The sequence below is a fragment of the Taurulus bubalis genome (genome assembly GCF_910589615.1).
Source record: "Taurulus bubalis genome assembly, chromosome: 1".
NCBI classification, from domain to species: Eukaryota; Metazoa; Chordata; class Actinopteri; order Perciformes; family Cottidae; genus Taurulus; species Taurulus bubalis.
The window spans coordinates 42,994,150-43,009,594 of NC_136589.1; the positions used below are offsets into that span (position 1 = coordinate 42,994,150).

The window sequence follows — 15,445 nt, forward strand, 5'->3', positions numbered from 1 at the left end:
AATTAAACAGGTGAGACCAACAGTTGCATCAAATATACATTACTGCAACAACAGAACACACATTTTCTAAAACAAAACACAAACAAATACAAATGAAATTAAAATGTTACTTTCAGTTCAGTAGTAAAAGAAACCAACGCACCTGTTGTGATAATAAAACAAATTTTACTTTGTCGTCATCGGTCACGTCATATTAATCACATTATGGGGGAATAAATATGGTCACACAGTTGCATTGTGGGGACTCACCTGCACAAAAAGCTGGCCCCCTCAAGGTAAACCAATAGATTTTAGCGTTAATTGGTTTATAGTAGTGACGGCGAGATGAAGCTTCCTGAAGCATTGAAGCTTTCCATCCAATTGGTTCGCTCATGGGCCGAAGCTTCATGGAGCTTCATTTGCTCTACTGCGCCACCAAGTGGACAATAGATGTAAAACAGGCAGTGATCATAACGACACCATGGCTTTGATGTGTGAAGCTTTGAATTGAATGAATGATGTTTGTGATGCCAATATATCAATTATTAACTTATTAATTTTGTGTTTATCTTTATACCCTTTACCCTTTCACAGCCACACATGAAGCTGGGTACAGAGAGGAAGGAAATCCATTGAGTTTCTCTGCCTCTTATATTTCAAATCGCACGGCAAACCCACGAACCATGTTCTGAATCAGTCACGTGGTACGGCCGGCTCGCGAGGATTCGAACGTCACCGCATACGTCATCGACACAAGCCTCGATACGCGCTTCACCAAAATCTACCTGATTACTCGACACGCGCATCGAAGCCTCATCAAAAGGACACATCACTAGTTTATAGTATTGGTTTGAGTTATTAATGTAGTGGTTATGGTTCAGATAAGGGAGAGAAAGGTTTTGCGTGTGTGTGTGTGTCATTCTGTATTGAGGTGTTTGTGAGGACCACAGGTTGTAGACTCATAAGTGAGGACACTGTTGGAACGTGAGGAGGTCCTTACTTCCACAAAGGTCAGTGGAAGCCTTATGAGTTTAATAATACAAAATCATGAACGCAAGATAAACTTAGATGAATGCGTCCAACTGGATTATCTTTGGGTATCTAACGCTATCCACATGGGCAGCAAACACAACAAATCAGGAGGGTCAAAAAAAATTGGGTTGCCAATTTGTAGCAGTTTTGTCCCAAAATGTTTTGCTTTGTTGATACTTATTGTAGTTTTTTTCACCATGATGGAGATATCATAGCTAGAGACGTTCCCGATATCAGATAATCATAATTATTACAGTGTATATAATATGCTTTATTTGTGCACAACCCACATTTACACGTCCAGCTCAAACTGTGCTGCTATTTCTTTGCAAGTTAACAATATGTGGTTTGTTGAATTTTCTTGCATGGCATGTCTTAAATATGAAAGTAGTTTCAGCATCATGGTTACGATTTAAGGTGGCTTTATCTTCTAGAGCTGAAGTTAGCAGCTTTGAGGCAACTGAAGCTAACGTTGCACACCGACACATCTACTCTAGCTTTTGCCTTAATTTTCTTTTCTTTTCTGAAATGAAGAAATTAATTACTTGTCTCTCCGATCAGCTCATCATTTCTCATATAAGTTAAATGAAGGGTGAAATTACCAACTTTCTTCTCAATCTAGCGTCACATTCTCTGCACTTTGTACACACACTTGCAAACAAAAACAAACGAACAGATGAACTTCACTCTAACATCTTCATATTCGGCCTTTTAACAAACATGTTATTTACACACTGACGTTGAAGTGACCCAATTCTGCCGGTTTTCGGAGCCAAGTTCCCAGGCCTCCGCCCTGCAGAGCGCTGGTGAACTGCAGCATCGCCCGTTGGTAGCATCCAGCAGCCATCTTGGAACCAGAATATGTCCCCGGTGTTGCTCCTGCGCCGTTCAACTGAGAAGGCAAGACAGACACATGATTCACTGTCATAACAAAATACACAAATAAAAGTGAGATGTGTGGTTATTTTGCAGCGTTACGATCGCAACCTCTGTTTCTTACGATTGGAAATATTGACCAATCGTACATGCTTGATGACGACCAATGACATGCTTGACTTAGCCATGCCTAAAAATAACATTGGTCAATCATGTGTCGTACTCCTCAGCCTCCTCAAAATGACACCTATCCCATGTAAATGGACATTTTACACTGCAGACATTTTGACTTGTCAATGCGGGAATAGCAAAGGCGTAACTAATTACATTTGGTGTCCCTGTAGACCTTGCCGGTGACCTGGAACTGCTACATTATGGTCAATAATGTTATTGGTCACACCCGAGTTTGACGAATCGGAGTATCGGCAAGGAAAAAGGTCTATTAAGCCTCTTTGCTGACACTCTAAGTCCACCTCCTCTACTGTGTTTACGTTGTTTCATCACTTTATTTCTTTATTACTGTGTTTTGTTTTATTGCTTCTTGTTACTTCACTTGGATGTCTCGAAGTCTGAAACCTGGCCTTGTGGCGAGGTTTCTGAGCCTCTGGCCCACCTGCTGCTGCAGCCTTTGCCATCGGGCGAACATGGAGCTCCTGCAGAGCCGCGATGGCGTCTCCGAGTCCGTCCTCCTCCCCGTGGAGGTGCTGATCTCCTCCAGGCCGCCGTCACCCCGGCTCCAGTTCCCGCTGACGCTTGGCGCCTTGCCCCCCGGCCGAACCTCGCTGCTGCTCAGACCTGAGAGAAGACCACGTCGTGAGAAGGGGGCGAGAACGAGAAGAAGGGGGCGTGAACGAGAAGAAGGGGGCGTGTCCGGAAAGAAGTTGGCGAGGACCAGAAGAAGGGGGTGAGGACGCGAAGAAGGGTGTGAGGACGAGAAGAAGGGGGTGAGGACGAAAACAAGGGGGTGAGGACGAGAAGAAGGGGGCGAGGGCGAGAAGAAGGAGGTGAGGACGAAAACAAGGGGGTGAGAACGAGAAGAAGGGGGTGAGGACGAGAAGAAGGGGGCGTGTCCGAGAAGAAGGGGGTGAGGACGAAAATAAGGGGGCGTGTCCTCGTTAACACCAAGGGTTCGTCTAAAACAGGCTTTGGTAATGTCTCAACAACCTTTGGATGGATTTCCATGAAATTTGCTCCACACATTCATGTTCCCTGAGAATGAATTGTAATTACTTTGGTGATTTGTTTATGTTTTTGAACAAATACAACCGTCCATATAGTTAACTCAGCTGTACTTTATATTGAGTGGCAATGTTAGCATGCTAACATGATAAACATACACACAGTGTCTTAATTAAAGCCTCAAATACTCATAATACCCGTAACAGTACTTACAAAAAAATGTGTTTATGTTAAAGAAAAGAAACTGTTACAAAATGTATTTAATGTACCCAAACACCATGGCCTTATGTATTATCTATATTATTACAGATGCGTTAACATGTAAACGACGCGTTAGTGTTGAAGCTGTATGTACTGTTTGGTAGTATAACAATATAATGTACAACAAATAATCATATTTGTCTCATATCTAAATATAGTCTGATTAATATTATGTAATATCTTTTGAAACGCAGCGAAGTACACGTTTAAAGTTTCATAAAATGTAAAACTATGTTGAAATACAGCACATAACTAAACATACTTATTTATTTGACATACCTCGATTTTTTGAGGGTTTTCTGTTGATGTAATTTTTGTTTATTGAGGTTTGAGTTTCTGCTATCACTGTTGATTCTTCTTTATGTTGTCTCCAATGAACCAGAAGCTTCCTGACTGTCTGAGTCTGAATAAACCGTCTTGAACTCAACTGCTGAGGAAGAGTTAATACTTTCGGTGTGTAAATCATTTTGACCTACAGCCGAGCAGCAGCTGCTGCCGTCGGTACGGGAAGGGCAGGCGCCTGATGGGCGCGAGGCGGCGGGCCACGGCCCGACCCAGGTGACCCGTGTGGCTGAGTGACCCCACCGTCAGGCTGTGCAGGTAAACCGGCTCCACCAGGTGAGACAGGAGCGCCCCCTGGAGGCCCACAACGCTCCACCTGTCCAGACAAACGATTACAAATACTTTAGTAGCACTTAAATGGCACTTACTTATAGCACTTTGTAGTTTGGCTTTCTTGTACTTTCTTGATTCTTGTTGTTCGGAATGTGGTTGAATGCACTTTGTAAGTCGCTTTGGATAAAAGTATCAGCTAGCTGACAGTATTCCAAGATGGTGACACCGGAGTCACTGAACTTGAGGCTTCAAAAGGGTCCACGTGTTTCCCAAAATACAAGCAACTCCGTGCAGTTTTGTGTACTTTCAGGCTGACTAGATAATAATAAATAATAAATAATAATAACCACAATAATTCCAGTTTATTCCAACTTCGTCTTGTATATAATATGCATTTTTATTTATTGGCATTGTGCCTTTGAGTACCTTTTAGAATGCCATGAAAAATACATGTATTATCATTATTTTATTAATATTGTGGTTAGTTGCAAACGGCTGAAGAAATACAAACAGTTCATCCAGATTATCTGTTGGTTTGAAAACCATGTTATTTGAAGTTAAACTTTAAGTTATCTTTGCTACAATGTCAGTAATAATACATAATTGCACAAGAAAACTGGACAGTGAGGTCAAGGTTTAAGCAGGATATCTTCTGTAATAAAAATAAATAAATCCCCTCTGCATAAACCCTCAGAATATATGTAGGAATGAAAGATTAAAGTTATATAAATGAGGTGATGAATGCGTTGTGAACAAACCTTTTTAAAAAGATGTTTAGTTACACATTAAACACATTCTGAAGACTCTACAGATGAATGGGGTCAAAACATGAACTCATAGATATCACCATGAAACTTCACCACTTCATCACTGATACTAAGAGGAGGATTATATTACAAGTTTTATGAAATGTTATGTTTAAATATGTAAATGAGGCATTATGTAATTGTAATAGGTATTAAAAAAAGGTATAATAATGGTAAGGCATTTTGAATGTTTTCTTTCTACTAAAATATTTTTGCCTGTAGTGTCTTGCCTAAAAAAGAAAAAAACTCTTAAAAATAATACATGCACATTTTATTAAAGTATCAACTGAAATGCCTCCCAAACTAAACCCATTATATTTGATTAAATATCAGAACACACCTTCCAGGGCTGATTATAAACTCACTTTGCCATCTTGTCAGTGCAGGACATGGTGACGAGAGGTTTGCCCGACGACACACCGCCCCGGTTCTGATTGGCTCTCCGTGCTGTGATGGGCAGCGTCCCCTCACCACCGTCCACCTTCACCCTGAGGTGGCAGTGGAACCTCCTGCTGGGATCTGACACCAGAAGAAACAGAAGACAGAAGGTGACTAATACTGTTTTTTCTAGGGATAGCAACGGCCGGTCGACACTTTGATCCAGACTGAAATATGTTAATAATTAACGGATAGATTACGTCGAAATTCATGCCATGCATTCATGTTCTCCAGAGGTTGACTCCTCTGACTTTTGGCACCCAGCACCACCATAACTTTCAGTTTTGCTGTTGCTGAGTGAAATATTTGCACAACTATTGGAATGACATTTGGTACAGTTTTTTATGGCCTTCCCACGATTACTTGTAAAAAAAATGTGGTGACCATCCGCCTCTTTGTCGTAGCGCCACCAGCAGGTCAAAATGTCAATGTGTCTGATACTTTGATTCATGCCGAAATACCTGCCTATACATAGCCTCACAGGGCTGTTAGCATTAGTGTAAATTATTTTAGTTTTTTTTAGTCACTTTCCCTCTTCTACTACCACTGCTAATATTTGTTAATTATAACTAATTTCTCACAATAACCCTGCCCACAACCAAAATGCCTTTACAAAGATTCGGACGGAAATATAAGCGCCTCCTTATGTTCGCGATTTCCAGAGACTGGTGAACTTGTTGTGTTCATATTCACCACAAAAACTGTCTTGTTGCTGCATTGTGTTCCGGTCTATTTCCTATGAATCTTTCCCGGCTAGCTGTTGTGTTCCGCTGCAAAATGGCAGCTTTGGACAAAAGCTCTCACTCTCAGATTTGTAACTCTTTTGATTCTCACGCAGCTGCTGAAAAGATGACATTTTATTCAGTCATTCAACGTAGACTAAGCTGCTTAATGAAGCCAGAAGTATCTGGCATTTATGAATTCATGTTTTCACAGAGCTCAAGTGTTTTATGGTGGATTTGTCGTCTAAACGTGTTGGTCTCACATGCCGCTGTGGTCTCGTAGGGGCAGTTGAGTCGAGCGTCTCCACACGGCGACGAGCTGACGTACATGTGGAAGAGGACGCCGTCTTGCAGTCGGAAACCGCCGCCGCCAACGCCAACGCCAACGCCAGCGCCTTTATTTGGTACAAAGATGGATTGTTCCTCACAGTCTGCTGGCTCACTTCGGAGAGGAAAGACAACAGAGAAGTCCAACATGAGACAGAGAAGAAAGAAACAAGACCAACTTCTGACAAAAGGCTGACTGCAAAGTAGATGAAACTGTATTGATCCCTGTGGTGAAACTGCTTCTTTTCAATTGTTAATTAGTTATCACTTGTCAGTTTGTAATTATTGACAAGCTTTGGGAACATCTCATACAATGAGTTTAATTGTCAAAGCTCAAAACATTAGAAGAAACTGTCATCTGACTTTTAAATTATGATTAGTTGAAACACCTGAAGACAATCTCGTACCTCATCAGGCATATAATACATCTTGCCGTTTTAATTGTGCTGCCTTGGTGTTGTTATCGTATAGTTAATATGTATCATGTCTTGTAAATGTATTTTTACATTAACAGAGATGTCGTTCTCTTGTTTCATGCACAGGGTCTACAGTCAAATAGCTCATTGCTAATTCTGGTCCAGCTAAGAAGCTAAAGTAAGCTTTTAACCGACAGAGCATCACCCACTTTAAACCAGTAAGAACAAAACAAACGCAGAAATATTTTGCGTGAAACGACGTGTACGTCTGGATGTTTTTGTTATTTTCAAGAAATCCCAGCTGCACCAGACCCGAGCCAGCAGTGAATGCATCTAGTGCATTGTATCACAGCCGGATATCTCTTCTTCCACTGAGCCAAAGAGCTCCATTAACAAACACACCAGGCAGCCTCACTGGGTGACACGTTCCTTCTTCACCATGAACACACGCACTCCATCAGGTTGTATCAGCATTAGTGGCTGCAGTGAGCTGCTTTCCTCTACACATCTTTTTAAAACGAGGTTGTAGATTTGATACGGCCCTCAATTCATGCTCAATGTTGAGAGACGAAACAGCAGAAAAGACGACCTCACGGAGATCTCATAAAGATCGGCTTTTGGCGAAATGACAAGAATCGGCGAGTCGCGCAAGCGTAAACTATTAATGGTGATTTAAAATCAGCATTTCCTCTTGCGCCCCACCTGTAATAAATACCGCCCCAGTTTAATAAATACTGACTTAAAGGAAACATGGTGTTCATGTATTTTCATCTTCAGCTTCATCACTGCAGTGTGTTTTTCGGGCTTTTGGAAGAATATTTCCAGAGCCTCTTGATATGCAAAGTCAGAAACATCATTGATGAAGCTACGCAGGCTGTAGACTATTGGATGTTTGTCTTGACCTGCAAATGCATGAACTGTTGGGCTTTAAACGTGATAGCTCATAGCTTAAAATAGTGATAGCTTCAGCAGCAAATCCCATTGTGAAAAGCACACAACATATTTTTCGCCGCTTGTCTCTCTCTCTGTCCGCTGTGTCTCACCTGTGTGCATCGCATCGGGGCGATACTCCTCCATGTGCGACACAGAGAGCAGAGAAGAGTTGTAACGCGACCCAGAAATGACTAGCTGTCATGTACGTAGATACGATCAATAACATACGGCCGTTTAGTTTGTTTAATAACAGAACAAGGTGTAGACCTGTTCTATATTACTCTGCCAGCCACTATATTGCAGGCTCAGATGCTCAACAATGTAAAATCTTTTGCGGTAACTAAATAATATTTTTTTGGACCAATTAAGTGAAATTGGACATTTTCCCTCGGCATACCTGAGGATCTCTTTAATGGCTCACTAGTGTGCCACGGCACAGTGGTTGACAATCACTGAACTGGAGCACCAAAACGTGGATAAATCTGCCGCTGAAAGTAGTCCCCCAACAAATGCTCTATATCCTCCTGTTTGTTTGATAAAAAGTAAAGTGATCAGATGTTTTAGGAAATTACTGAGCTTTCTTTTACAAATCAAACTGTATGTGTGAGGCCTTTTTTCTTTACAGATTAATAAATGTGTTTGGATCAGAGAAACAAACAAGGTAGGGAAGTTAGACATTTGGGATTTATTGACAATAAGAGAAAAACTGAATTACGCCAGCCTTGTGCTTTATATTTAAGCTCTTAAAAAAACAACAACATTGAAGTCAAATTCCTAACCAAGGCCAGACAACAAAGAAAAACTTGTTTTGGGTACCAGAGCAGCAGCTCCAGCTGGGCATACAGGAATCGAACCAGCGCCCTCCGGCTGAGGACTTCGGCGTGGCAGTCGCTGAGCGTACCGCCGCGGTCGCCGGCGTTGTCCGAGTCCAGACACTTGGTCCCCGTGGCCAGAGACACGACCTGCGCTGACCCGAGGTCAAATCCTAAAGCAGGAAACCGAAGAGATTGTGGGTTAAACAAGTCGGCTCAGATGTCTGGAGACATTCGGCGTGATTCAAACGAGACGCCAACAGCCTGAGACGAGCCGATGAAAAGTGTCCAACGCCTCGTCAAAGATCCACGGGACGGTGAAGAGGATGACCTCTCTGGATCCGCAGGGTCATTTAAGGCTACTCGTTTATTTGAATTGTAGCGCTGCATTTTTCATGCGAGAGGCCCTTTGGATGGTTTCATTTAGATCTTTTTCTTTGAATTTGAGCTGAAAAAGTTTAAAGATGGGATACCTTTTGAATTGTTTTGACATTAGTTTCTATACAATTCTCTCTCTCTCTCTCTCTCTCTCTCTCTCTCTCTCTCCTTCTCTCTAAGAGTGTTGACCTTCACGTCTCCACCACTCACCTCTGGTCATTACGACCGCTGCCAGGACTTTGTGACGGGCGTACGAGGAGGTAGAGGAGTGGCCGTCCGTCAGTTCGGAGTATTTCTCTCCAACCAGGTGGAAGATCGACTCTGCGAAGAACTGCAGAAGAAGAAATGTTGTTCACAGAGTTTCAAGTGTGGAGGGTCCACATCGGACATGTCCTCTTTCTTTATCGTTCTATCTTCCTCTCTTCTGAATTCGTTGGTGGATGTCAACAGGAAGTATCAATTGTTTTGTTGCCTAAAACTACTGTTTGTTTTTATAGAATGTAAACTCTTCATGCTATTAACTATCATTAACTATTCTTACTATTGTACCTTTAACGTCTCAACCGATCTTGGAGGAGCAGGCGATTTTGTTTTGGGAGAGAGACTCTCTGGCTCAATGTTTCTCTGGATTGACGGTGGCACAAGGTCGTGTGTAATGAGTGTGTTAAACAATTATCTGTGGGATTATTATGCTCTTCACACCGCCTTCCCGCTCCACCTCCATCTCTTCGGTCTGCTGCCGCTCCTCCTACATCCCTAATGTGCTGTAATAACGTTCATTAATGCGTCACGCCGCCCGACAGGCAGTTCATATTGAAGGGGTTTCGGCGTGTCAGCTGAAATGAGTGGCACAATCACCTTTTTGTTCATATTCACAGCATCGACATGTTTGTTTTTCTCCAGGCAAAATGTGGCCTCTTGCATTCTCCTCTCATCGAATCCCTTCAGGGTTTAATAAAGTATCCACACGTCTGCCTCCGTACCTTCCTTTGCATATTTGGATAGCGGCGTGGTTTTGCATTAGCCACGCTCAGCCGCCCTCTTCGGCTCCGTGCAGCCGATTCCGGGAGACGGATCTTCTCGTATTCATAAAGCACGACAGACAAAAGACATCGAGGGACACTTCTCCGAGGCTCAGAGACGTAATGAAGTTGTTTGGATGCTACGGACGATGCACACAAGACGCCATCCAGCTCTCAGGCCTCAGGACATGAGGGCTGCTCTGATGTGCGGGGCACACTCCATTTGGTAGCGTGCAGCGCACTTCAGACCCATTTATCCAGGGCATTTAGAGGACTGGCTCCAAGACTCCAGAGATAAGGGGTGAATTCAGTGAGGGAACTCTGTCTTTAACAAATGAAGGGCACTTCCTGATGTGCCAAGTCTGTGTCCTCTCTCTATACTTAATGGTGACCAGACATTTGTCTTCAAATACTTCTGCAGAACTGTTTTATTATCATGTCTATTTGAAGTCAGTTTGAATTGTAAAAATTTTGTTCAGCCACTGTGGAGGTATCAACGTCTAAACCGCAATATGACATCAGCGGGCTAAAAGCTGTAGGTGGGTGATTTTAAAATCTTGACCTATATTCTGACCTACCTTTGAAAGGTCTTTAATATGTCTTATTTCAACCCAGTATCATGGCAGTCTATTAGTTTCTTGGAAGTGGACACGAATTGTCTGTTGTTGTTATTTTTGTGTTGCTCATGATGAAAACAATGACAATGAAAAGTACATTAGGATCCTTTTTTTGTGGTGGACAGATTAATTAAATTAATCCACTTCACTATATACAACGGTCAGAGCAAGAGACATAGTATTGGATATCAAAAAAAAGACCACTTATGGTGGGGCATCGAAAAAAAGACGACTTTCAGCACATATTTGATGGGAGTTTGATGGGTCCAACCGACTCAGAACCACTAGGCCGTTGTTTGACACTTTTTGGGTTTGTAGTTGTGATTTTGTTACCTAAAATTATTGTATTTGCCTTAAATTGACATTGTTTTTGTTCCCTCAACTTTACGATATTTAGTTGCCTTAACCTGACATTGGTTTTGTTGCCTAAATCTGACGTTTGTTTTGTTGCCAAAACCTAACTTTAGTTTTTTAGTGTAACCAACAAAAATAGTCATTAAAAAGCAACACAAAGAATAGGCACCATTTCATAAAGAGGAGCAATATATTGAAACATAGCTGTCAAATGCAGCCGTCAATCAAAAACCCATCTTTAAATGTATGCGGCAAAAGCAGACTGAGTTACTCACCTGAGGTAGCTGATGTTGGAGACCCGGGACTTTCCTCTCTGGTCCCAGACTCACGTTATAAATAGACTGCAGGGCGGCCGCGGCTGCCTGGTCCTTGGCCGACCTTTTACTGTGACCACACCCTTCAAACACCCTCCCCTCCACCCGGACCACCATGACGAAACTCCTCATCGGCCTGCCGTGGACCCTCTCCGTCAGGCACATGTACCTGAGTCCCGGTCGCAGCTCGTTGAGCAGCGCCACCGGGCTGAGATGCTCTAAAAGTCTTTTTGGATGACTCGAGGACAAGTCCAGTGTGAGTCGGACAAGCTGCCTGTGGTTGTAAACGCTGGAAAACAAATCTTTTGTATTGCAGTGCAGTAGATCACAGCTTTTACGCAGCTCAAACTCTCTGAGGAAACAGTCGGGGACGTCCGCTGTAAAATCCGCAGCAGCACCGGTGAGGCTCCCCATCGTGGCGTGAGCCTGGGAGGCGTTCGGGAACTGGATGAACGACCGCAGGGCCAGCTCTGCGACCCTCATCTTGGCCTGCTTTTTCGTTGGCCCTCGGCCCTCGAAGCGGAAGCCGTTGACCTCGACGCCCACGGAGAACACCGGAGCGTGCGGCGGGCCCGTCTTCGACAGGATCTCGTACCGCAGACCGGGCCGCAACTCGTTCAGTTGCACAAGAGCGTTCTTCCGAGCCACAGCCCAGGCTGCTCTTTTACAGGCCGAGTGGCTTTGGTAGAGCAGCCGGTCTTTTCCATCCGCCAGCGGCCGCTTCCTCTTCAGGGCTATCGGTCCACGTTTGGGGAAAGTCGTGCAAAACGCTGATGGATGGTACTTTCGTAGCCGGTCACAGTCCACCTGGCTTTTATCATCTAGGTTCTCTTTCACCTCCAGACTGCTTGTACCTGTCGGCAAATCGAAATCAAGACGGGAAAAAATAAACGCATGCAATGCATTTTGCGTCAGTGGGCCCACATGTACAGAACCAGAGGAAGAGTCTACGTTATTTGATGCTTTGGGGTGGGAGAACGGGTTGAACTAGGTTACTTGAATGCATGTAAACACACAAACTAAAACTTGCCACTGGAGGAAAAGTCAGCAGATCACTAAAGTAATTGGGAATCATCTCGAGGAAACCATGAATGTAAGGCAATCCATTTATTTCAGTCTGGACCGACCACCTGACAGACCGATGCTACAATAATGCCCTCTGACTTTTTCTGTGAAAACTGGGCTGTGTTGCATTTTTTTAAAGATATTTTATGATTTTTTTAGGTTTACTCTTTCTTTTGCGTTCTGTCTGGTTTTAATTCCTTGCCCTATGTGTAATTGTCTGCCCCGCCCTGATTACCTGTCCCCTCAGCCCTGAAGCCACCAGACCTTCTGCTCACCTGTCCCCACTTCCCCATGAACCCGTTACTACTTCTACCAACCCAGTTCCTTTTGTTCTGGCGGTTTGTAATCATTTCTATTTTGAGTTCTAGTCCAATTGGGTCCGCGCTTGCTGTTTTGTTGGACTAAAGCTCGTAAGCTTCTTGATTAAATCAAGGCGTAGCTTCTGCTGCCTCCTTTCTGCTGCCCAGTATCGTGGCAGGTCGCGAAAGTCACAAAATGCAATCAATTTGTGTTTTGTGTACACAGAATTATTAGTTTTTTACGTGGAAATAATGCTGATGGTAAGATTCGTATTCACGGTGGACACACAAATGAAATGCATCTGCGTGACAAAGCAACAGTCAGAGCAAGTGACGTAGTTTTTAATATCCCTCCAAAAAAAACAATACTAGTGGTTGGGTTTGAGGGGCATCGGTACAACAAATCTAGGACTTTGAACCAGTGTTTGATGGTTTTATGGTTGTGGTTCTGTTGTTAGTACATCATGTACCTAACATCATGATGTTTTTCCAAGACCTAACTAAGTGGTTTTGTTGCCTAAACCTAATTAAAAAAAACACACACAATTCATGTGACCGCAGGCCATTTCTAAACGCATTAATTGATTACCATCCTTGAGTGAGTCCAAACTGGAAACTTACAGAAAGAAAGATGAAAGAGTGAATGTAATAAAAGTTATACAAAATAATCAACATCATTTCAATATTTCATTTAATTTTCCCAATGTGTTGGCTACTTGACCCCTCTGATGTCCGAGTACATGGTAGCTGGCCATTAAACTTTTTTTTTCTTTCTAAGTACAAGGAGGAACAATATTTACTTGAATTCTCTGCGTCCTCAGCTGATGATGCTCCAGTGTCCCAGTGTCTTATGGGACTGATGAGCGTCGATAATACATTGCCTCGTTCTGGAAAACAGCACCAAAAACATATGAAATCATGTGACGCAGAAAGATGCAGTATTTAACTGCATCTTTCTACTGTTTACTGATATAGATTTTTAAAGCTCATCTGTGACATTTTTGTGTTCGTGAAACGATCCCAGTTACAGTCACGATTCTGAACCTTTTTACTGCGTCGTTTTATATTCAGTCCCAACTATAAAAGTAATGAAATGGACTGAGGTGATAGCGCGAATGTAATTTGTGAGGCCTGGACGGCCATAAGGGTTCCCACTGAAAGAAAGTGAAAACAAACAGAAAGGAGCCAGCCGGGATAATTGAAAGGTGTCTTCGTAATTTTAAAGTACTGGTATACCAGTCACAATTGTTTCTAGACACATTCTGGAGCATTTTGGGACAGATTATGAATTTTATTTTCCCTTTAAGTTTAAAGGAAACATTTTAATTACTAACTACTCTGTAAAAACTAACATAAATCTGTAAAATGTATTAATCAAAATATGATGAATCTCACTGAAACGGTAAAATACGGATATTGCTTTTGAAAATTAAATGACTTCTGAAACAGTCACTATAAGATGCATGCTCTTCTGCTGGGTAATTTTACTGTCCGTTTGGCAAATTTTTTATTTATTTTGTATCACTGGTGATACTGTAGGGCACTGGGATGCAAACAGAAAGTCATTACAATAATGAAGAGTGCACACTAAACTCTTCTGCATTAACCTTGCACCTTGAAGTTATATTAGGCGTGTGATGCCATTAAGTGGCGGGTTGATATGAGCGAGAGCTGTGAGACGGGAAGTGAATGTAATGATGTGAGTCCGGAGCTTCTGAAGGCAGCGACAGGTTGGAGGTTGGAGGTGTTTTAATGACCTGCACCATCACAGCTAATGGGGCCATTTATTTTGGGGTTGAAAAAGATAATAACCGTGTTTGTCTTTGCGTTACACCGGCTGAGCCCTTTACACCTTCCCACACTTTTTTTTTCACTTCCCTCTTTCCCAATCGCTTGTAAAACACGCTCTCTCGTTTAAACCACACTTTATGAACCTCAAGCCCATTTGTGAATTGCAGTAGTAGACTTAACACTTGATTGAAGTAGAGGTTAACCAGGTTGCAACATGACAAATTATTTTCTAAAACTACCTTTAATCTTCGCCAAAAGCAAATCTGTGCACAAAATAGGGGGTTGTGCAGCAATTTAGAGATGAAAATGCAGCTGCTGTTGTGCAACACAGGTTATTTGACGGTCAAGAAATGGAAACACTTTTTGGTTTATGATTTGTAGTAACAAATGATGGTAGTTTAGTGATGTTATGTAATACCAGAACACTTCAAGTTATGTTTTTTTTGGCATTTCTTGCATTGAATGAACAATTCAACTATTAATGAATTCACTGCTTTCGATGTTGGCCCAGGGCACTTAACGAGTGTTAGGGGTAATATCTAGGGAGCCTATCGGAAAGCTGTGCATGGTACGGCTCTGCCCGACTTGACTCGACTCGCGTTTGGTACCAGGTTCGATGCCGTGATAGAACACCCTCGTTGTCGGCGGGATCCTCAACTGATTGCCACAGTTTGCATAGCTTCATATTTCACAGCGCTTGTGTTTATCAAACCACAGAAGCAAAGAGTCTCCATCCAGCCGCTGCTAATGAACCTTTTTTAATAGAATAATGAAATTAGGCATGGCGGGGGGAAGCGAGAAGCACCCTCACCCTGTCCAGTGTATGTGTTTGTGTGTGTGTGTGGTTTGACAGCTATTGATAATCTCATTTGCTAAGCGTAATTAATGGCAAGCAGTTCCATTTACTTGTAATGTGGACTGTCATTCCTCAAGGGCAAAGAAAAAAGGAAACATTTTGAAAAATGTCTCGACCGACTGCTTCACTATCAGTAATACTATCTGTAATAGAAGATGTTCGGTTCATTATTTTCCTATTTAATTAGATTTCCTTAACCCTTTCTTATTACATCATTTACTTTCCTGGTGTTTAAATGAGAAGACGTCTCCATCAAAAGTGTTTTATCTTTAGATATCTCCAATTGGGTTATTAATTGGGTCTTCCCACGCATGTTTGAATCTTCCTCAAAATTTTCAAAGACTGGAGCTTTG

The 15,445-nt window shown here is 42.5% G+C and overlaps 1 protein-coding gene across 1 annotated transcript in view; it reads right to left on the reverse strand.

The window, feature by feature from the left end:
- Positions 1–1,738: 1,738 nt before the first annotated feature.
- Positions 1,739–15,445, reverse strand: part of LOC306732768 (double-stranded RNA-specific editase B2-like) — a gene marked incomplete at both ends in the record, with an annotated part of 50,175 nt that continues 36,468 nt past the window's right edge. Inside the window, 9 exons of the mRNA XM_079213928.1 lie at positions 1,739–1,903; positions 2,501–2,682; positions 3,804–3,985; positions 5,114–5,267; positions 6,172–6,350; positions 8,401–8,569; positions 8,985–9,105; positions 11,043–11,935; positions 13,246–13,332. Of these exons, the coding sequence (XP_079070054.1) occupies positions 1,739–1,903; positions 2,501–2,682; positions 3,804–3,985; positions 5,114–5,267; positions 6,172–6,350; positions 8,401–8,569; positions 8,985–9,105; positions 11,043–11,935; positions 13,246–13,332 (2,132 nt within the window). The remainder of the gene's footprint in view (positions 1,904–2,500; positions 2,683–3,803; positions 3,986–5,113; positions 5,268–6,171; positions 6,351–8,400; positions 8,570–8,984; positions 9,106–11,042; positions 11,936–13,245; positions 13,333–15,445) is intronic.